Source organism: Staurois parvus, unplaced genomic scaffold (assembly GCF_062004578.1).
Source record: "Staurois parvus isolate SC_StPar_1 unplaced genomic scaffold, SC_StPar_1.0 ptg000104l, whole genome shotgun sequence".
Lineage (NCBI taxonomy): Eukaryota > Metazoa > Chordata > Amphibia > Anura > Ranidae > Staurois > Staurois parvus.
Genome location: NW_028317900.1, coordinates 12,695,167 through 12,717,827, shown reverse-complemented (window position 1 = coordinate 12,717,827; position 22,661 = coordinate 12,695,167). Strand labels below are relative to the sequence as shown.

Sequence of the window (22,661 nt, the reverse complement as noted above, 5' to 3'; positions counted from 1 at the left end):
TTAGTGTCTCAAACAGAAATACTGCCAGAAGCTGGAAAAGTTCTGTAATAGATTTCCAATTTCTAGAAGTCAGTCTTTATAAAGACTGAAAACCCTACTATGTAAATCATTTGGTCAGGTCTGTTCTTGACTATTCTGAAAATCTATGCCTGGTGCAGTGCATGACATCATGACATAACATTTAGAAAAGTAAGGCAAACCCCCCAAAAAAAAAAAAAAAGTATATATTCTACTCTTATACCTCAACTTCTTGGGACAAACAACTTGTCGAAAAGATTCCTCACACACTGGAGTTTTCCCTCTTAGTGGAAGCCTCTCCGGATCAGAAGAGATGCTTTCTTCCGACTCGTCCTTGGCCTTGTGGAAAGGAGTGGATGCCAGCTGAGCAGCCCTTACAAAATCACACGTGTCCTCTGGCTCTGCAAACAAAGTTTTGTTCCTGTCTGACCCAGACACTATAGCCTCTTCATTCAGGGGTTCAATACCATCAAGTGTGTCCTATATAGAAAGATCAGGTAGAAATCATCAACCATGAACTACAAAAACAATTTAACAGTAACCTAAATCACAAGCGTTGGGAAAACCACAAACAAAAATAACATACATGCCTAAATCACAAATTATATACACCATTTTTATATATATATATATGAGTAACAGCAAATTGATAGCTTACTGTGAGTGGGACATCATCATGAACAAATACTTTTGAAAGAGTAGCAAGTGGGCGCCGGGCTGGAGGTGGCATCCTATTCAAACTTTGAGGCGCACTATTAAAGAAAACGTATATTTGATAAGCCAAATAAGGAAAGGGACACTCTTTTAATAACTAAGACATTTTCTGTTAGACTCTGTATATTGTACAGATGAATCCGATTACATTTTAAATACCTCCATTTGGTGTCAGATCTGCAAATTTTGTTGTGTTGCTTACAGAAATGGAAAATAAAGAAGGTTGCAGAAGTCAGCACTACAAATGCCCATAAAGGCGTCTGATTTTACCAGATTGTTTATCCACTCTATCCTTCTCCAATTATTTGATTCTGTTTTAGGTGGAGTAAGCAACTGCACTTTGGATAAAACACTTTTTTCAATATCAGGTGAGAAAAAGAAAGCACTTACATGCTAGGCTGTGTTTCACATGTTTCATCAAAAATGGTAAATGGCCCATCAGAGGACAGTGTTGACGACAGCTCTGTGAATAAAGAATGCAAAGGAATGGATTACCTGCAGCAACTGGATGATGTTAGATGCATTCAGCATAGACAATACAGAGCTATAATATGGCAGCAAAACTCAAAATGCACATAACCTGGCTCCCAGTTCTGAAGACTTCAGAGATGTGGTATTCTCATAACAAATGAAGCGTTTAATATCATCTCCCCATTGGCTATAGTAAGAAGCAAGCCAAGAGGATTCTCTGTTATTACTTCCATATGTTTAATATTTCCCACAGCTACTGTTTCTTTTAAAACATTATCAACTAATTCCCCAAACAAAACCTGAACACTGCATATGTGTACATAGAAAATACTAATCAAATGTTCATCTCTACTTACCAGTAAATTTGGGTTTGTTTTGATCCAGATTCAAGGCATCAAGGCTTTAAAAGAAAATACAATATAAACAATTATCTGAAAGTGCTTAAAACAATTTAAAGCACTGTTTATATAGGTCAACTACAAGGTAAAGGCACATATACACTGCAGCTTGAAGATAAAATGACTCTTGTAATGTGGTTGGATAATGCATAATAGTAGATCAGATCAATACATATCAATATCAAAATATAATGATCAATGTCTGACCAGAAAGATGTAATACTTCATAAAGGGACTAGGGACTAGAAGTCCCAATGTATTGTCTATTTAGGATTACGGAACCACCTCCTACCCACAAAAAATGTTAAAGCTAACAAAATGCTATTAATCTTTAAAGCAGAACTCCGAGTAATGTTTTTTGAATATCCAACCTGTGTCCTGTCCTTTACTATAAGATTAAAATATTTTCTAGTTTTGAACAACATGAAAAAGGGTCAAAACTCTTGGAAGATTCTCTTCTCACTTCCTGTCCCAGAGAAACAGCAATAAGTGAGTGTAAATCTTCCATTGTGGGGAAACCCTCTTTGAAAATTGCTACAAGGCATTGGGGATTTTCCCTCTGTTCCAAGGACAGCTGGAAAATGTTGGGTTTCCCCTTTCTTCTATAGGGTCAAAGGCAGCAATAAAAACCTCAGGTTCTAACCCTTCTTTAGGTCTATCCTAAAAATAAAACAAATAAATCAGAAAGGAAATCCTCAATCCTGCACTGCGATGGATCAAACCACCAGGCCCTTAGAGCCAGGTTATATTGCAAACACATCAGTGGCAAGGAACCTGCAAATTCTAGACTGCACATGTCCACATAAAGGCTAGCCACATACAAACCAATTGTGCAATATCCTTGTAAAGGATCAGCAGGCCTCAGTGTAAACAATATCTAGCGATCGATTATACCAGAGATGACTTTAGGAACAAGCAAGCATATGGTTTCTGAAATTATCGATCTTAAAGTTAGACATAGACTGTGCAATTTTCTCTCACTTGATTTCCCCATCAACACAGTCAGTGTTGTTGGGGCAATCCTTCCCGTGGAGCCACTGTGTTCTTCCTACTGGGGGAGGCAACCCCACCAAGAGAACACAGTAATTACTGCTAGCAGCTATAAGAGGTGCTGGCAATAATAGCTTGTAAAACCTGACAGGCTGGTTGTATCCAAAGTGATTGAACAACTGGGGTACATTCAGCCTGCCCATACATGGTTCGAAGATTGGAACCATATATGGCTGGCTTACAAAAGTTAAATATGCAACCTCCATGTGAGTTAATTTAAAAAAAAAAAAAAAATATCCTTTTAATATCAAATAGTAGGTTATACTTACCTGCCCTGTGCAACGTTATTGCATAAAGTGGTGGCTTATCCCCATTTTGGCAGTCCCCAACCGCCACTCTGTTCCTCCTTCCAATGGGTTCCCCATCAGCTAGTCGTGTGCTGGGGGGGAGGGGCACCTGTGAAGGCACACTCCCAAGCTGAGCTACACACACACACACACACACACACACACACACACAGTAGCTCGGCAACATCCCCCCACAAGATTTGGCTGAGAGCAGTGTGAGCCATAGTCTCCCTGCTGCTCAGTGTCTCCTACGAGACCAGGAAGAGAGCGAGCAATGGTGCTGCAGAGAGGACAGCGCAGGTTTGGTGGAGGAGTCAGATAGGTGTTTAGGGAGGGTACACAAGTAGTAGGATATTTTTTTTTACCTTCGTGCAGGGAATGCATAAAGCTAAAACAATTAGACTACAGAAACACTTTAATTGTTACTCCTACAGCATAGTACAAACAGACAGAAACAAAATAAATGAGCCAAAGTACATGTTTAACAAATTAAATCAACTGACCAATAGTGCTATGCTATAAAAATAGGCCAAACTCGCAGGGGCGGACTGACCATTTGGAAACTCGGGGACTGCCCGAGGGCCCGGGGTCAGTAGGGGGCCCCAGGAGATGCTCCTGGTACCTTTATAGGGTTTTTTGAGTTTGCGCAATGACACAGGGGCCCCATGATCCCCTATTGCCCGGGGGCCCCATGAGTGGTCAGTCCGCCCCTGGGCCAGAGCCCCTATAGTGCATCCCTGACCTCCCTATCTAGGGGATAGAGAGCTCATGTACTTTCCTGGGGCATTCACATACTTCTACTGATTTAAGAAAAACAGCTATTTTACTGTGCTTCTGTCACATGGACATAATACTGGAAAGTTCAAAGCACCCTGCTAAACTTGCACTGCTAGAGAAGTTTATAAAAGGAGAAATGTGTATAATCACACTGGGTAGCTTATATGGGAAATCACATATTTAATATAAAATCTGTTACAATAATTACACAATAGCCTTGAATCAAAGGCACATGAAGTTTACTGAACATACAATTTTGTCAGCAACCTTGTCAGAAAACCGCTTGTCTAAAATTCCCAACCCCCTCCACACTGACAGCATAAGCTATTCTAATGCAATGGATGTTGCAGGCTATTAAACTCTGGTCTCTGAGCCTTTCGAGTAAAAAAAATAAAAAATAAAAGTTCTAGGTTATTGCTACTAGTAGCGGTTGCAGCACTGAAAGTAGAAGCAAACAGTTCTCTGCAGGGCTGTAATCATTAATATGCTGGGCTCAGTCTACCAAACTATCGCTATTGTAAAGAAATTCTAGCCTGGGAAAGAAAATCATTAAAGGCGAGTAGCAATATGAAACCTAACCCCATGAAAATTGCACTTCTGAAGTAGTTGGCTCCAATACAGAAAATTCAAAAGAACTAAAGAAGGGAGCGCACAAATATCTAGGGAAAGTCTAAAATTGCTTTTTTCATTTGCTCTTAGGTGAACATAAAAATCAGAACCTGCCTTGGTAACAGAAGAGCAGGATGGGTGCATCGCACAGGATCCACATCTTTATTTGAAGATGTACAATTGCTGGACGCTGCGGGCTGCTCAGACTGAGGCTCACTTTCCTCTGTCCCCGGAATTCTATTGGACCCATCAGCTGGTGCTGCCTGTGAATACATTGTAAGTAAATGATGCTGTGACTGCTTCGATCAGCTGCTTATATACATAACTTGCAACACAGAAAATATAGTTTTGCAAAATATAGACATGCAAAACAGAAAAGTTAAATAGGCTTTTGTAGGCTTTATATTGTTGTCGACACGCTTTCTAAGTATATGTATATACTGTATAGGTATGTTTATAGTATGAGAATGGTTAAAACTCCTATGGGGGTATTTGCCGTTTGTGTCCCATTGGGGAACTTTCTCTATTTCCTGTTCTGCAGACACAACAGGTGATGAGGGAAAATTTCTACAAAGATGGGAATTCCCACCTCCACACACTGCTACTGGCCTTGCTCCACCATTGAATGGACATTGAGGTGGAGGTTTTGTGCTTTTTAAGTCAATGCCGGAGATGATCTTACCGTTTTACTCTGGATATCCATTGCTGCACTATATGGGCAATCCACTATCCCAGCATCTCTTGAATTGCTCTAAATTAGCCAAGTCGGTGTCATCAAGGTGATCACACTCATTATGTCAAACAGTGACTTTATTTTGACACAATTGGACTGGGACAACCAACTGCATTTTAAATGCACTATAAGTCCAAAACCAATCTATAGAAAATTTTCTGATCCCACCAGTTTCCATCTCTGGGGTCGCTGTTGGTGACAGTGGGTCTGTCTTTAATAGTTTTGGTGTTACACTACCACCTAGGGATTCATTTCCCTCCAGGAGAACCATCAATACTGGAACCATCGATTGTTTATGGGCCCTGGGGCACGTGTGTATATAGGCCCTGCAGTGCCGTTTTCAATTACTATTGTTAGTTATATACACATATCCTTTTGATTAGCACTTTGCAGGGAATATATACATATAGTATATATGATGTCCTAATTTTGACATTGTATTTAATTTTGTTTGTATGTTTATGTATATGTTGTGGTTACTGTGTGTCACTACAATTTTTATGCATTGCAATTTTTTGCAATGAGTAAATAATACTTTTGAACCACAATTTCTGATACAAGCCTTGTTTGCTGTTGGATTAACCACTTGTCTCAGAGGGGGCTTTACCCACTGCATGCGACCATTTTTGTATCTTTTCCATAAAGTACCTCAAGACCTGATGCAATCACCAAAATACATTGGCCATTTTATGATTTAGAAGAATTTTGGACACTTCTCAAAACTTCTGGATCATGCTCTGGTGCATTTTAAGGAGCCCTTGTGTGTCCAATAGCTGCCTAGCCAGCGCCACTGTATGCCACAAAACAGATGTTATTCCAAATTGTATTACCTTACATCCATACCTTTCAATCAGAGAAAGCCAAGGCTGGCCTTCAATATGTGGTTGAATTCTTTACTTCAATCACTAATGGACAAACTGTATGGACAGGGATGACCATAACAAAGGCATTTCACCCAATCACATAAAAGTCAAACAAAAAGGCTCAAGCCCCTCCAATTTGTATTCAGTAGAATTTTCTAGACAGGAGCTGATAATTCAACGGAGTTCAGTTCTATCACTAAGATCTGTATATGTTCTTTACAAAAAAAAAATTTAACAATTAACTGCATTTGGATTTCACAGGTACTACGTAGGCTGCTGTTGCTGACCTCTCCTGCCCGACAGCCAAGATGAATCAATGGGCCGCAGTAATTTCTGGGTCACTAACCTAGATGACGAATGCAGATCAAGGATTTTAACTTCACTATGACATCCCTGATTTAAAGATTTGTTTTGGATCAGAGAACCAAGAAGACCACTAGCATTTTCAGAAAAAGCTTTTCATATTTAGACAGCATGGCCTGATAAGTGCAGAGAAGTCATACATCAAATTGCTCACATACTAAAAGACACCCAAACATATTTATCAGGTTTTAATTATTTGGTTAGGAAGGACAGAGAATGCTAAATTAGTAGATCTGAAGGACATTATACATAGGACAGTCTGATGTGAAACCTTGAAAACTGACTGTAGTGAATACACACTTGAGATGGTTTAGATGGTGCAACTACGTTAAAGTTGAAGCAGATTCAACCTTGGTAATGTAGCTTTTATCCTACCTCCATGTCCATTTGTCCTTGGTTTTCAGCGCGTAAGCCTTTTAGCCTCTTCTCCAACTCTTCAATCTGCCTCTCCATCTCCTGTCGACGAAGAGCACTAGCTAGGAGATCATCTGCAAAATCAGAGAGCAATACTAGTGTTTTCAGTACAAACCAATTCACGGAAAATGATTACTTAAAAAAAAAGTACCAGTTCAGTGGTGTGTAAGGGCCTGCACACACTAGAGCAGTTACTGGCATTTTTTCCGCACTAGAACACCAGTCACCAATAGGACACACAGAAAACGGTTTTCTATGTGCCCTGTTCTCATTGCAACACAGCCCAGAGGTGCGGTGAGGTGAGGTGTGAAAATGCAGACAGACATACTGCACCTCACTGGATGGCACCGCATGTTACTGGTCTGTTGTGCAGTGACAAACGGTCACTTCAAATAAAGTTCAATAAAAAAAAAAAAAAAAAAAAAAAAAAAAAAAAAAAAAAAAAAGCTGTGTGATGTGGTAAAATGTGGTAAAACATCACACCGCCCTAGGCAGATCCCCTTGACAACGTCTGTCCGGATGAACCATATGTAGGGGCAGGATGGAATCTGTGATGAAGTCGCCCACGCCAGTTTGGAGCAAGCACCAGCGGCATTTGAGATTATGTGATTATACAGTTTGGAGCTTTTTAAGTAGAATTTTACTTTGATCTTATTAAACATTTAACGGTATCGCACTATTAAAGTCCCATCATTTCTGGCTGAGCCATCACATGGAGCACAAAGGGAAAGTGGAGCAGATTACAACAGGGGGATACCACGTGTTCCCTATACGAATAGACTAGTGAAGCAAGACCCATGCAGCTTCACGCCTATTTACCCCCCCCTATGATTTGGGATCTAATGATTCAGTAAGAGGCTGCATAATTAGCAGTGGGGGGGCACACTGGTCACATTACTGGGCTTAAAAGATATGATGGACACAATTTCTTTCCATTGGGCACCAATTCACAAAAAGAATATTGGGGAACTGGAGAAAGTACACAGAAGGGCAACTAAACTCATACGAGCCATGGAGGAGATCAGCTATGAGGAAAGATTAGAGGAACTGAATTTATTCAGTTGAGAAGAGGAGATTAAGGGGGGATATGATCTCCATGTATAAATACATCAGTGGTTCATATAGTGAACTCGGTGTAGAGCTATTCACCCTGAGGCCATCACAGAGGACAAAGGGGCACTCTTTATGTCTGGAGGAAAAGAAATTTAACCTCTAAAACACGGAACAGAAAGGTTTCTTCACAGTGAGAGCTGTGAAAATGTGGAATAGACTCCCTCAAGAGTTGGTTCTGGCCAGCTCAGTGGATTGCTTCAAAAAGGCCTGGATTCTTTCCTAGATACACAAAATATAACTGGATACCAACATTTATAGGTAAAGTTGATCCAAGGAATATCCGACTGCCTCTCAGGGGATCAGGAAGGAATTTTTTTTTCCCTGCAGGAGCAAATTGGATCATGCTTTGCTGGGTTTTTTTGCCTTCCTCTGGATCAACTGTGGGTATAGGATTATAACTTTTTATTCTCTATGGTTGAACTGGATGGACTTTTGTCTTTTTTCAGGCAGACTATGTAACTATGAACACATAAGGGTGCGGATTTTTATTTTATGCGGACTTTGTTTTTATAGTTCTCACAACTTTCTTTTATTGAACACATACGTGGATGGACTTCTGTTTTATGTGGACTCTCTGGTTTTTACAATTTTGGTAACTATAATTTGTTTGTATTTAAGGTTAATATTTAATTGCCAATTGTCTGCATAGCTTGGATTATCACATACACTGCGCAACATTATATAACAAACTGTCACTTAAACTAAAGATCGAAATTAAAAAAAAAAAAAAAAAAAAGGAAAGGAGGGGAGGGTTGTTAGGCTGTGTGATGTGGTAAATAGCGCATCACACTGCCCTCTGCAGCATATCACTGCAGCCTGTAGACTAAACCGCTCTGGTTTGGCATGTGAGCAAGTTCAAACAGGCCCCTAAGTCTTGGTTCAAACCACCGCTCCACGTAGGGCAGCCCATGCATTTCAACAGACTGCCCTACCCGCAAGAAATGTGGGGAAAGACGTCCCTGAACCTTTTGGAAAATCTTGCTGTAGTGAACTGCAGAATAAAATAGCACCCCTGCGTGTCTATTAAAGAGCAGCGCATTTCTCTGAATGTTGGGAATGCACACAATTTTTATACACATTACTGACACACAGATGTGAGCCAAGCCTAACGCAGCAGACTGCTTGCATTTACAGACCTGGCCATTAACCAATTTCTCCTCTCAGGCAGCTGCCATTATAATGCAAAACAAATGTTGAAGTTGCTGGCAGATACACACACGCATCTGCACTGCCTTATATAACACTGCCAGCCCAACTCTGAGGATTACATTACAGCTTGCTGCCTCCTTTAGCACTGATCAATTTTGAAGCACATGTTCCATCTGGTCCCCCAAACCCTGCTGTGGCCGCTTTAACCCAGACATGGTTCCCGGGTTGCACTGCTGGCTGGTGGGGACTTGCACGAGTTACTAACTGGTGCTGGCTCTCCTGTTCCCACCCAGCATGCCCCTTAGTATTTTCCTCGGCTCCATTGTAGATCGTCTCTGTGGTCTGAGAGCAGGCTGGCAAAGTCAGAAGCTGGCAGCCTGGCAGAGCTGAGATCTGTCTGATGAACACGGTCGATGGGTAGTTTGCGATCAATGAGTTGCCTACCCCCGCTTTAAAGCAAATCTATATTTTTCATATGTAGAGCAAAGAAACAAGTTCTCCTTAATGCACTCTCCTGTATATACTCACCTTCCTCTCACTCCCCTGGCCCTCTAATCAGCTGCTTGAAAAATTCAAGGGGCAGCTAGTATGTCTTAAACTCCCAAACGTAATGGAATATAGTCTAGCCTACCAGTGCTTGCGTGAGGTGACTGCATTCGTTTTTTTTCAGGCTTTCCCCTTTTTCGTCACATGGCAATTTCTATGAATAACAGAATTCCCATCTAGGGATTGGGAGATTAGCAGTTTACGGAAAAATAAAAAAACTTTGGGGGCTTTTATTTTAGCTTGCAGTAAGTGATAAGAACGCTATTTCTGGCAAGATCAAGAGGTATTTTCTGTAACTGCGGAAAATATTTTTAACCTGAACAAAAAAAAAAAAAACTCATCTAAGGACTGGTAAGGTGAAATATATGTACATTTTTGCTATTGGTTTAGAGATCTTTAAGCTCAGTGTAAATTCTGACCAGAACAACTTGAAGCTTACACAGGGTTCTTTGCTTTCTCGTGCAAACAGTGGCAAGGGGTGAAAAGGAGGAGAGTATTAGAAGCTGGTGGGGCAGCATTTAATTATATTTCACGCAGATCAATAGAGCACACGCCGGGATTATCAAATCCCATTATTCAAAAGAAAAAGAAATAAAAAAAAAAAAAAAACCAAACACTTTCTTGCCATGAATATAAACCTGCTGTTTTCCTAGCTTCTATCCAAGTTAATGAACTCTGGCTAGCAAGATCTTTACTGCAGAAAAGCGGTTTTCAGTCCACAATGAGATAACAGGATCAAAAAGGATGCCCCCACATTTATAGATCATGACAAAAAAAAACAGTAACAAGGTTTTTAATATGCAAGATAAAGTGTACCTCTAGGCACAGACTACACAGGCAGGGCAAGTGATTGCAATGAATTACTTCTTTAGTTGTTAAAAGAAATCTGTATGGAGAGAAATACAAAGGCTGCTATTGCTGAGACCTAAGAACTTTGAGCCGAGGAAGAGCATCCAACTAGAAGTCAGAAGAAAGTCAAAACTCTTCATGAGCATGTGTGTTCTGGGTCAGTGACACGAAGTATGAAAGTCTTTGGATATGTACTGTATTATCTGGTAAATAACATTTACAAAAGTTGTTCAGAATGGCAACCAACTCATTTTCTTAAAGGATACGTTCACTTATGCCTGAAAAGCACTGCACCCTCGATCAACAAATAGCAGGTGTCATGCGGGACTCTTTAAATTGGGACAGCGAGCAGGGGATCGGGGGTGTGTGGGGGCCGGTGCCACAGTAATGGTAAAGGTTACACCCTAAATATTAGTGGAACATGTTACGAAAGGTGAACGTATCCTTTAATACAGATTGTAATAAATACTATGAAGCACACAGTGAATAGAATACATTTGTGAAAATTGGACTACCTGCTCTCTTCTTGCGGAGCTTTGCAATGTAAATTTCTGCACGGATTTCCTCAAACGAAAACTCCTCTACTCCGGCATAGACTTTGTTTTTACAGTACATAACCATCTCCTCTTTCCCTTGTGTGCTGTTCTGCAGTCTCTGTAGAGGATCCTCCTCCTTGCCAGGCTTCCGAGCACTCAAGACACTAGTAACTGAGGGGTTAATCTTGCATGGTGTACTGAGAATCAAATAATAAAGGAGAATATATATATGAAAGTGAATATATGCCAATTATCTCCTGCTCACACTGCGTCCACATCCACAAACTGTTATGATCTACTCTCTTCTTACACCCCTACATCAAGTCATGAAGCTTCTGTAATATAAGGTCACTTATTTGTATTTCTTTAAATTAAAGATAAATGATGACTTAAAGCGGAGCTCCACCCAAAAGGCGAAGTTCCGATTTAAGCCTTTGTCCCCCGCTCCCCATTAAGGATTGGCACCTTTGGGGAGCGGATACCCGAATTTGACAGGTACCAGCTACCACGTCCGCTGCGATCACCTAGGCGATTGGAAGCGGAAGTTGTCCTCCCCGTAGTCTTCTGGGACACGTGACAGGTCCCAGAAGACTACGGGCCATTCACAAAGCGCAGCACTTCTTGCGCATGCGCAGTGGGCACCTGGCTGTAAAGACGTAAGCTGTCAAAGCCGGATGCCCACACTGAAGATGCCGGCGCCAGGGAGAGAAGAAGGCAGAAGCTACAGTTTTTGTAGCTGCTGAGTTTTTTTTTTTTTTTTTACAGGTGGAACTCCGCTTTAAAGTGTATTTCCGCTTTTGCAGTTAACTTTAAGAAACCTCCACTACACAATGTTATGAGTCTCCATTCACAAAGCACAACTAAAAAATATACATTCTTACCTTTTAGCTGTTTGGAGCAGGTCTATACATAGGACACTAGAAGGCTTCTATTGCTTTGAATAGATGCCAATTGTACAGAGAGGGGACAATTGTGTGGGACTTAAACATAGTGAACTAGTCAGGCCTGGAAATATTTATTATTTTGTTAGAACAGAGAATCCCCTAGTTTACAAGTGATAATAAAAAGGTGCCAGCACAGTACAGACAGGGTTAATTATGGCAAACACAAATCCCAGTCCCCTCGGAGAACAAAGAAGGATTTTTCAGTCCTGGAATTTCCGTAAAAGAGCAACTTAAAGTAAACAGCAAGTTTTCAATATTTTGCTATGTGAATGGAGCATTTAGCAGTCAAAGTAGGTGCCATCTCAACTTGGGTGCAAAAGTGGATATATACTTCAAGCTAAAAAAGGAAAGTAAGCAACTAAATACAGTTGAAACATACAGTTAGGTCCATACATATTTGGACACAGACCCAAAAACCTTGAGACCCACAGGGCTGTTGTGTTTTTCATTAAAATGGTTGGGAATTGAATGCCCCTCACGTCCATGTTTGATATTTCTTTTATGTTCTCCAAATCTAATACGCAATGTGCGGGTTGTGCGACTCACATATAAAAGGCCGCAAGGGCAAATGAGACAATATACCACGTATTGTGAGCTACAATTAATGGTCTAACCTTGTAGGAAATACCATCATTGCCCACTACTTTTTTCCTATGCCACATGAATTGGCAACACCCACAGTTACTTGTTCCACATCTGTAGCTGCCCCCCAGTTGGTCTCAGGGTTTTTGGGCTAGAAAGCATTCCCAGAGACACCGACACTGGCAGACAATTTTGTTGATTATGTCAGAGAGAAACCTTGTGGATTCACTGTCTGGGGACTTTGTCACCTAGAGGGCTTAATGAAGGGATAGATATAAAATGCTGATCCACTGATATTACACTGGTAGATGATTTTGAAGATTATGCCATAGAGGGCCATAAAGTAGGGCTAAATGTAATGTTCTGATCCATTGATAATATATTGCTTCCTCCATAAATTCGTCATTTCCACCCACTATCTTATGCCAGTTTATTTTCACCTTGATATGCATCTATTAGTGTTATGAATTTTATACACCCATTTTTTTTTATGTACAATAATAATTTAAATGTTTGTTTTCATAATATATTACTACATTTCACAATAGCAAACAATGCTACCATTCTTCCTCTTTTTCTTACGTTTATTATTTTAGTTATTTAATTCATTAATTTGTCATCCACTCATTCATTCATTATCTCGGTATACGGACACTCTTCCTCTTTTTTTCCCCCTCGTTATGTGCCCTAATGTGCTGAATTCACACCAGGTGTGGCGCCACAGCAGTACATCCCCGGTCTCTTCCGGGAGGTGCACGGCCCCCCTTGGTGCGCTCCAGCAGCTTGGCTTGCGAGCACCAGATATGGAGTCACCACGACACACTTCCGGTTGGCTACTTACGGCCTTTGAAATGCACAACCACACTGGCGTGTGTTCCAGTGGCCATTTTAGTTTCACTTTTGCCATTCTCCAGTCACTTCTTTAGAATAGCACACACACCAATTTAATTCTCTATGGCATTCTTTAACACAAAAAAAAAAAAAAAACCACAAGATGTGGGTTTCATTTTGAGGTATGGGGATATTATATTGTTGTTCTCAACACTACTTACAGGTGAAAAATTAGAATATCGTGCAAAAGTTCATTTACGTCAGTAATGCAACTTAAAAGGTGAAACTAATATATGAGATAGACTCATTACATGCAAAGCAAGATAGTTCAAGCCGTGATTTGTCATCATTGTGATGATTATGGCTTACAGCTCATGAAAACCCCAAATCTTAGAAAATTAGATTACATAGAACAATATCGGACCTCTGAAAAGTAGAAGCATGCATATGTACTCAGTACTTGGTTTGGGCCCCTTTTGCAGCAATTGCTGCCTCAGTGCGGCGTGGCACGGAAGCTATCAGCCTGTGGAACGGCTGAGGTGTTATGGAAGACCAGGACGCTTCAATAGCGGCCTTCAGCTCTTCTGCATTGTTCAGTCTCATGTCTCTCATCTTTCTCTTGGCAATGCCCCATAGATTCTCTATGGGGTTCAGGTCAGGCGAGTTTGCTGGCCAATCAAGCACAGTAATCCCACGGTCATTGAACCAGGTTTTGGTGCTTTTGGCAGTGTGGGCAGGTGCCAAGTCCTACTGGAAAATGAAGTCAGCATCCCCATAAAGCTCGCCTGCAGAAGGAAGCATGAAATGCTCCAAAATCTCCTGGTAGACGGCTGCATTGACCCTGGACTTAATGAAGCACAGTGGACCAACACCAGCAGATGACATGGCTCCCCAAATCAACACAGACTGTGGAAACTTCACACGGGACTTCAGGCATCTTGCAGTGTGTGCCTCTCCATTCTTGGGTCCTTGGTTTCCAAATGAGATGCAAAAGTTGCTCTCATCAGAAAAGAGGACTTTGGACCACTGAGCAACAGACCAGGTCTGTTTTTCTGTAGCCCAGGTAAGACGCTTCTGATGTTGTTTGTTGTTCAGGAGCGGCTTGACAAGAGGAATACGACATTTGAAGCCCATGTCCAGGATTCGTCTGCGTGTGGTGGCTCTTGATGCACTGACTCCAGCCTCAGTCCACTCCTTGTGAAAGTCCGACACTTTTCAATGGCCTTTTCCTGACAATCCTCTCCAGGCTGCGGTCATCCCTGCTGCTTGTGCACCTTTTTCTTCCACACTTTTCCCTTCCACATAACTTTCTATTAATGTGCTTTGATACAGCACTTTGGGAACATCCAACTTCTTTTGCAATTACCTTTTGAGGCTTTCCCTCCTTATGGAGGGTGTCAATGATGGTTTTCTGCACAACTGTCAGGTCAGCAGTCTTTCCCATGATTGTGATTCCTACTGAACCAGACAGACACCATTTAAAGGCTCAGGAACAATTTGTAGATGTTATGGCTTAATTAGCTGATTAGAGCGGGACACTTTGAGCCGAGAATATTGCACCTTTTCACAATATTCTAATATTGTGGATTTGGGGTTTTCATGAGCTGTAAGTCATAATCACCACAATTATGACAAATCACGGCTTGAACTATCTTGCTTTGCATGTAATGAGTCTCTCATATATTAGTTTCACCTTTTAAGTTGCATTACTGAAATAAATGAACTTTTGCACAATATTCTAATTTTGAGTTTCACCTGTATACCTCCCTATTTCACATCTAAGTTGTTTTTATATGGTTTGCCCAGTGTATGGATCTTCATCTTTTTACTATTACAATGCACTATAATGTTTTTAACACTATTTTTATATTCATTTGTACCATTTATGTAGTCATTCCTGTATATATACACGGTTTTAACAATTCCCATGATCCTCCCTTTTTTGGGCTCGAGGGGACGGCTTTGCTATAGGCGGCACTAGCCGCAGACAGAGCTATGGCCAGCCTAGATACAGGTCTTGCTTTATGAGGAAAGGGATTCGTCCCCGAAAAGCATCAGAAGGCCGACCAATTGCCCAATTACTTTTGGTCCCTTGAAAAAGGGGGGATGGCTACTCTAAGAGCTGTAATTCCTAAACCCTTCCTCCAATTTGGATGTACATACCCTCAATTTAAACCTGAGTGTGCACTTTCAGCTTATATCCATTATAAACAAAAATTGTGCCCGTGTCCAAATACAGCGCATCCAGAAAGTATTCACAGCGCTCAACTTTTCCCACATTTTGTTATGGTACAGCCTTATTCCAAAATGGATTAAATTAATTTTTTTCCTCAACATTCTACAAACAATACCCCAAAATGACAACGTGAAAGAAGTTCATTTTGAAATCTTTGCAATTTATTAAAAATAAAAAACACGAGACTGGGACGGAGATTCACCTTCCAACAGGACAACGACCCTAAACATACAGCCAGAGCTACAATGGAATGGTTTAGAGCAAAGCATAGTCATGTGTTAAAATAGCCCAGTCAAACTCCAGACCTAAAGCAAATTGAAAATCTGTGGCAAGAGCTTGCAAATTGCTGTTCACAGACGCTCTTCCATCCAATCCGACAGAGCTTGAGCTATTTTGCAAAGAAAAATGGGCAAACATTTCACTCTCTAGATGTGCAAAGCTGGTAGAGACATCCCCAAAAAGACTTGCAGCTGTAATTGCAGCGAAAGGCGGTTCTACAAAGTATTGGACTCCAATATATGCACGCCACACTTTTCAGATATTTGTAAAAAATTTTGAAAACCATTTTCCTTCCACTTCAAAATTATGTGCCACTTTGGTCTATCACATTAATTTTTTTGGTTGTAACATGACAAAATTTGGAAAATTTCAAGGGGTATGAAAATTTTTCAAGGTACTGTAAGAATTGTTAAGCTACAATATTACAGTTTTATTTTGGGGGTTTAACATGGATTTAAAGTAAATCCATGTCTTGTTCAGGTAAGGGGGAAACACAAAAAAAAAAAAAGATTAAATTGTCATTCAGGTTTTCACAGGCACATATTACTTAAATTTAAAAAGGACTATGGACTACCAGCAATTTCATACCAGGGAGGTACTGGGTATTTCCTTCAGCTCCTGGCAATGAACGGAGGTGAGGGATTAAAGGAAAGGTATGTTCTGCTAGCAAAAGGGAGGTTATAGCAAACCTGTTGCTTTGCTCTGAACAGGTAAAATATAGGTTTGTTTCAACATTGGAGTCACGGGGTGTTTGAAAACATGTCTAATTCCACCAACACAGAACCATCTATAAAAGCGGTAAATTATAAAAATATATACTAAACTGGTGAATCGCTTACACCAAAGCAATCATTTCTAAAGTAACATTATACCAATATATGCACACAAAAATTACATAACAAATATCAGAAACAAGGTGATATGTCAAAATAAATCCAGCCACAGGAGGTCAAATGCGCTTCTATGCATGTACCAATTGTATGTCTCACAGTTCTCCCAAAAAGTGGTTTGCCAATCTCCCAGGGATATTAATGGCATGAAAGAAGCATAAAAACCAAAATAGTGCAGACTGCTATGTCTTTATTAAATAAAATAAAGATGCGCTCACATATATGAAAAGGATAATGGACATCTAACATCAGCTATGGAAGATACAACATCCAAACATGGTGTTCTGACTCTAGGCTTTGAGGAAGCCGATTACGGCGCAACGCCTCACACAGGAGGTGACGTCTTCGCACTGGGTGGAATCAGAATGCCATGTAAGGATGTATCTTCCAAAGGTGCTGTGAAGCTCTATTATCCTTTTCATATATGTGAGTGCATTTTCGTTTTATTTAATAAAAAAAAAAAAAACAAAAAAACATAGCGGTCTGTCCATCAGACAAGGTGAGAAGATACCCATAGAGTGTGGTGAAGGACACTTGGGTAATCATATGCTAAGAAATTATATCTTGTAAGCTTTAGAACACAGGAGGTATGTGAAGGCAATCAGGATTTTTTCACAGGAACATTGGATGGGGTATGGGACTTAACATACATACATTTTTTTGTGTGCATATACTGAATGTTATTTTAGAAATAATTGCTTTGGAGGAAGCGCTTCACCTATTTAGTATAAATATTTATAATCTGTGACACAATTGGCCATTTGGAGGTAGCTGCTTTCATGTACTAGATTGGATGGTCTTTATATCAGTGTTTTCACTTCTAATAGCTCAGGAGGGTTTATTTTTAATTTTGGCAAATTATAAAATCAACATATACAAACATATATGCTTAGATTGGAAAGCTTTATCCGTCAGCACAGGGGCATCCTAAGCAAATTTGCGAAGATATGGGGCCCATAGCTGGATACCCCAGGCCTTAGTCCTACTGATCCCATTATGGAAAGAATCTTATTGTGAGATTGTATGTGGTAGATTCTCTTATTATTTGTACAACATATTTCTATTGACATGATATTATTGGTGACTGTGCTAGTGCCATGCAATGTGTACTGGTTGCACTGAATTGTTCTTGTTCTCTTGGACTCTCAATAAAATCCATTTTTTTTCAAGAAAAAAAAAAAAAAAAAAAAAAAAAAAAAAAAAACACATGCACATAACATCTAATAAATGACCAGAGAGCATTTAGGTAAACAATAGCCTCATGATTAAATTGTCACAATTGTTACCTGTGCTGCCTATAACAACTGCTAATGTTCAACTGCAGTTTAGAAAATGAAAGTGAGAAAAGGGAAGGTCACCATGTACAACACAGGCAGATAGATTATGGGCGCTACAAGAGGTCGTTCTTTCAGTGTCTAAATATTCTGACTTACTTCTTTACATGGACAATTCTACAGAAATTATGATATACTTTTAGGTGGTGTACATATCTGCAAAGATGTAAACTAAACCTGAATAAATCTTACACTGTCTGCTGCTGTGCCAGTTCATCCACATAGGGTGTGAAGCTAGGAAGACTGGAACCTGGGTCATGGCTGGAAGTCTGATGGGTGCTGCGTGGTGGCTGAAACAAAACAATCATATAAAAAAGGAGTTCAATGAAAACAGCTACTATAAAGATTGTACCCTTATTTCTGTTCATGATATAGGTCTTGCTGTAGTAAAAAAAAAAAAAAATTGCAACTCAGCCTATAGTAAAAATTAAAAAAGTATACAATGTTCATATAACACGTTAAACCAAGCTAAAACGAAATCAGTTTGTTACCTATAACATCCAAACTTCAAATGTCATTTATCCATTATCCCTGCTGCATTCACACTTGAGCATTTTGTAGTTTGAAGCGCGAAGCTACAAAAATGCTCAAACGTAAAACAAAAATTAATTTTTCTCTATGGTGCCTATTCACACCTAATTGCACGACTATAAAGGAAAAAGTGTTTTTTTTTTTTTTTTTTAAACATCGAGCGTTTTTGTGGCCTAAAGCTTCAAGCTACCAAACGCTCAAGTGTAACTGCATCTTAATAAATCTTTTGTACTTTGCTTTCCATGCTCTGAATTTACGCATGCCAAAGTATGCAAAACTTCATAATATGGAACCTACAAACTACTGTAGCTGATGCAGTAAAGTTATTGTGAAATGAAATTCATGGCAACCCATCAGAATTCAAATTATGGCAATCTGTAAATATTTTTTTCTCATCTCCAAGCCATCATCCTAGTCCAGGAAGTTTCTGACCCTGCATGATGACTGAACAAAGATGGCTCAGTCCTGCAGATAAAAAAATAAAAAAAAAATCAGATGAAAAGCATTGCCTGGAGTAAAAGGGATATCTTTGTGAGAGGTAATGAATACCTGTCAGCTTGAGAATTATACATCTTTAACATAAAGAAATAGCTAATGGTAGGTGTTCAGGGGTCTTTTCAGATCTGCCTTTTCTCCTTACCCGGCCAGAGCTCCAGGGCCCTGCTTTTTGCTCATTTTCTTTGGCCCGCGATTGAGGCAATGCTGTCCAGGGTTGAGCAGAAAGTGTTGGCTGACTTTCAGGGGCAACAATGGCTGCATTTTCATCAAACACAGCAAAACGAGTGCGGCTGGGGATTTGTTGCGGGGGAGCCATCGGAGCGCTAAAGTTTTGGCTAGAGCCTAAAACAGACAGAAAAAAAAAAAAAAACAAAAAACACTAATCTGGTAACTTGCTCCATCATGTAATGCTTAAAGGCCAACTGAAGCCCTATTTATTTCCACTCAAGTGAATCAAGAATTTTCAAGGCAAGACAGCATGTTAATAGTAATAAGGAAGTTACATTGCAGTTATGGTAAACTATGCAATTATAATACATTTAGCTTAAAAGGAAGCTCTTGTAAATTTGTTTTACCATTAAAAAAAAAGCGTTATACTCGCCTGTTCTCTGCGCAATGGTTTTGCACAGAGCAGCCCCAAACCACCCTCTTCTGGGGTCCCCCACCAGCGATCTTGGCTCATCCTCTTCTGTGTCTGCCTCCATAGCAAGCACTTGCTGTGGGAGCAGATGTTCGGGCTGAGTGCATCCACTGTTTCACCTTTCAAAACAGATTTCTTCTGCACTTTGCTAGACATGGATGGAGGAGGTGGGAGAGACCAAGTATAGCTTTTACATTATTTTCCAAAGCTATTGGCAATAGAGCAATATGCTCTAAAGGGTTGTGGGAGCAGCTAGACATGGCTATAAAATGAGAAGGCTATGAACCCCACCAACATCAAATAATCAGCTACAGCAAAGCAAGGGTTGCTTGCCAATACTGCTGTGATTTCACTGAAGACGAAGAGAATTGTCACCCTATCAAAGGAAGTGCCTATGCAATGGTTCTATTGGCAGGATCAACAGGTATTTACAATAGGTTTCAGTGAGTACTGAAAATGGGCCAGGCCTTAGTGGTTATAGGCAGCCTACATAATATATTATAGTTTGACCAAAATCCCACTTAACCATTTGTCCTCCAGAGGATTTAACCCCCTTCCTGATCAGGCCATTTTTTGCGTTCTGGCGCTACATTATTTTAACTGACAATTGCATGGTCATGCAATGCTGCACCCAAAAGAAATATATACATCCTTTTTTTCCCATGACTAGAGCTTTCTTTTGGTGATATTTGATCGCATGTGTGTTTTTTATTTTTTGCGCTACAAAAAAGCTAAACAATTTTGAGAAAAAAACACAAACAATATTTTTGACTTTTTGCTATTAAACATGTCCAGTATGAAAATTTTAAAAATCTAATTTAGTCATAAATTTTGGCCAAAATGTATTCTGGTACATGTCTTTGCTAAAAACAAAATTCCAATACGTGTATATTAATTGGTTTCTGGGAAAGTTATAACATTTACAAATGGCGGTATATATACTGAAATTTGTTTTCAGTTTCAATCAGCAACTTATAGCAGGACTGCGGCAGGAATTCTGACACTGGGGGAACTGACTTTGTGTCACTGACATCCTCAGTGACACCTATTCAGTGACAAGTGCTAATAAAAAGCACCGACACTGTACTAATGACACTAGGGAGGAAGGAGTTAACATCTGGGGCGATCAAAGGGTTAACTGTGTGCTGTTTCACATTATGTGCTGTGTGTGCGCTTCACTGTAAGCTGTAATGTTTACATACAGTTCTCTCCCCCGTCAGTATTACACGGCGATCACCAGGTGCCGGCGAGTAAACACCTGCTGGGACCTGGTGATTGACAGCCAAGGCCGTGAATGTCGGAGCGCCCCATACCCAGAAATGCAGGGAGAGGGAGAGGGAGACGATTTTGCACACCCATGCTGCCCTGTAGCAGTATTTCTGCTATAGGGCGGACGGCAAGCGGTTAAAGTAGAACTTTAGTCAGAAAATTTAGTCCTGCTAGATCGTTTAAGGGTGGCCCCTTTTGGTATAGCTATGTAAAAACATACAAAATAAGTGCCTTTGAAAGCCCGTAGGGGAATAAGGTTTTGTTTAGATGTAAACCAATGTGCAAATGGGGGCTCTGGGTAATCAATTTTACCTACTTAAATACCCAGAGTATTTCTGGGATCTGTTTTTTTTTTTTTAAATGCATCGATTGGAATGGGCTTTGGTACACTCCGAAATATATTTGAATCTGTTTTTTGGTTTTGGTTTTCTGTTCTTTATAGAAAAGATATATGCGATGTTGGTAACATTACTATGCTACATTGGCTTGTACCTTTTTTCTTTCTATTTTGGGAGTACGTTGGAGGCATAGTATACAGTGCCTATACTGTTTAAAATTCAGAAATACACTGTCTCACCCTGTTCTGCACATGCTCAGCTGCTCACTTTTTTAGGCACGGTGTTGAAAATGTAGAAGCTGATCTGCTGACACCCTAAAGATTTGCTACTGCTCAGGGGCTCTGGACTTCAGTAAAATAGCAGCCTCCAGCAAGAAGAAACAGGAACAATGTTGGAGACAATTTACACCACACACTAATTTCAGCAGTATAATTATTAATACACAATGCATGTTCCTTGGTGAAGAACTTTTTTTTTTTTTTTTTTAAATGGGTAAAGTTTTGCCAGGTACCCGCTGCCACTTCCAGCTCAGTTTGCCGTGGCGAACTGACCCGGAAGGTCGGCCCCCCCTCATTCAACCAGCAGCCTTCTGGGACAATTCACAGAAGACTGTGGCCCATTCACAAAGCGCAGTAGGAATCCAGCTGTGAAGCTGAAAGGCTCTATGTTGCTTGGTCCCTTGCCCCCTTCCACAGCCCAAACTCATATGGTTCTATCAAAACCCAAGTCAGGACAGTACCTGCTCTGCATATTGGCCCACATCTCTTCTAAACTAGGATTTAAAACTTGCTGCCAGATTGATTACGTTCCTCCGTTCTTGGTGAATATAGACCAAACTGGTTTCATGTCAGGTAAATCTACGGATATTAACCTCCACAGAGTATATACCCATTTGCAAATCTCTTCTGAACACCAGGATACCAGACTGTTTCTAGAGTTAGACCTTGAAAAGGCATTTGATTCAGTTGAATGGCCCTATATGACACTGGTGCTTGAAGAATTTGGATTTAGTCCAATTTCCATAAATGGATGAGTGTTTTGTACCAACAGCCAATGGCCCAAATTCAACTTTGGGGGGACCTGTCCTCCGCTTTCCCTATTGGGAGGGGGCCCCGACAGGGCTGCCCCCTTTCTCCGGGGTGTTAGAGTCATATCCATCGAAGAAAAAGTGGCCTTGTACGCTAATGACATTCTCTCCCCCTCCAGGATTCAGGCCCTTCGCTCAGAGCAGCGTTGGAACACCTTTCTAGTTTTACCAAACTGTCAGGACTGAACATTAATTGGGACAAATCCCTGATACTAGACCCCAGCGCACCTCAGGAGTTGGATCAAGCTCTCCCTCTGAGGCTTATGAACACTATTAAATACTTGGGAATACACATTTCCCCTAGGATACAAG

The 22,661-nt window shown here is 40.4% G+C and overlaps 1 protein-coding gene across 1 annotated transcript in view; it reads right to left on the bottom strand.

Moving 5' to 3' along the window:
- The window catches only part of BUB1B (BUB1 mitotic checkpoint serine/threonine kinase B), a 73,539-nt gene that overhangs the window by 19,644 nt on the left and 31,234 nt on the right, over positions 1–22,661 (bottom strand). Inside the window, exons 7-15 of the mRNA XM_089671339.1 lie at positions 19,158–19,357; positions 18,179–18,276; positions 10,870–11,087; positions 6,659–6,771; positions 4,439–4,587; positions 1,560–1,603; positions 1,123–1,195; positions 677–770; positions 242–498 (exon numbers count right to left, since the gene is read on the bottom strand). Coding sequence (XP_089527465.1) covers positions 242–498; positions 677–770; positions 1,123–1,195; positions 1,560–1,603; positions 4,439–4,587; positions 6,659–6,771; positions 10,870–11,087; positions 18,179–18,276; positions 19,158–19,357 — 1,246 coding nt within the window. The remainder of the gene's footprint in view (positions 1–241; positions 499–676; positions 771–1,122; positions 1,196–1,559; positions 1,604–4,438; positions 4,588–6,658; positions 6,772–10,869; positions 11,088–18,178; positions 18,277–19,157; positions 19,358–22,661) is intronic.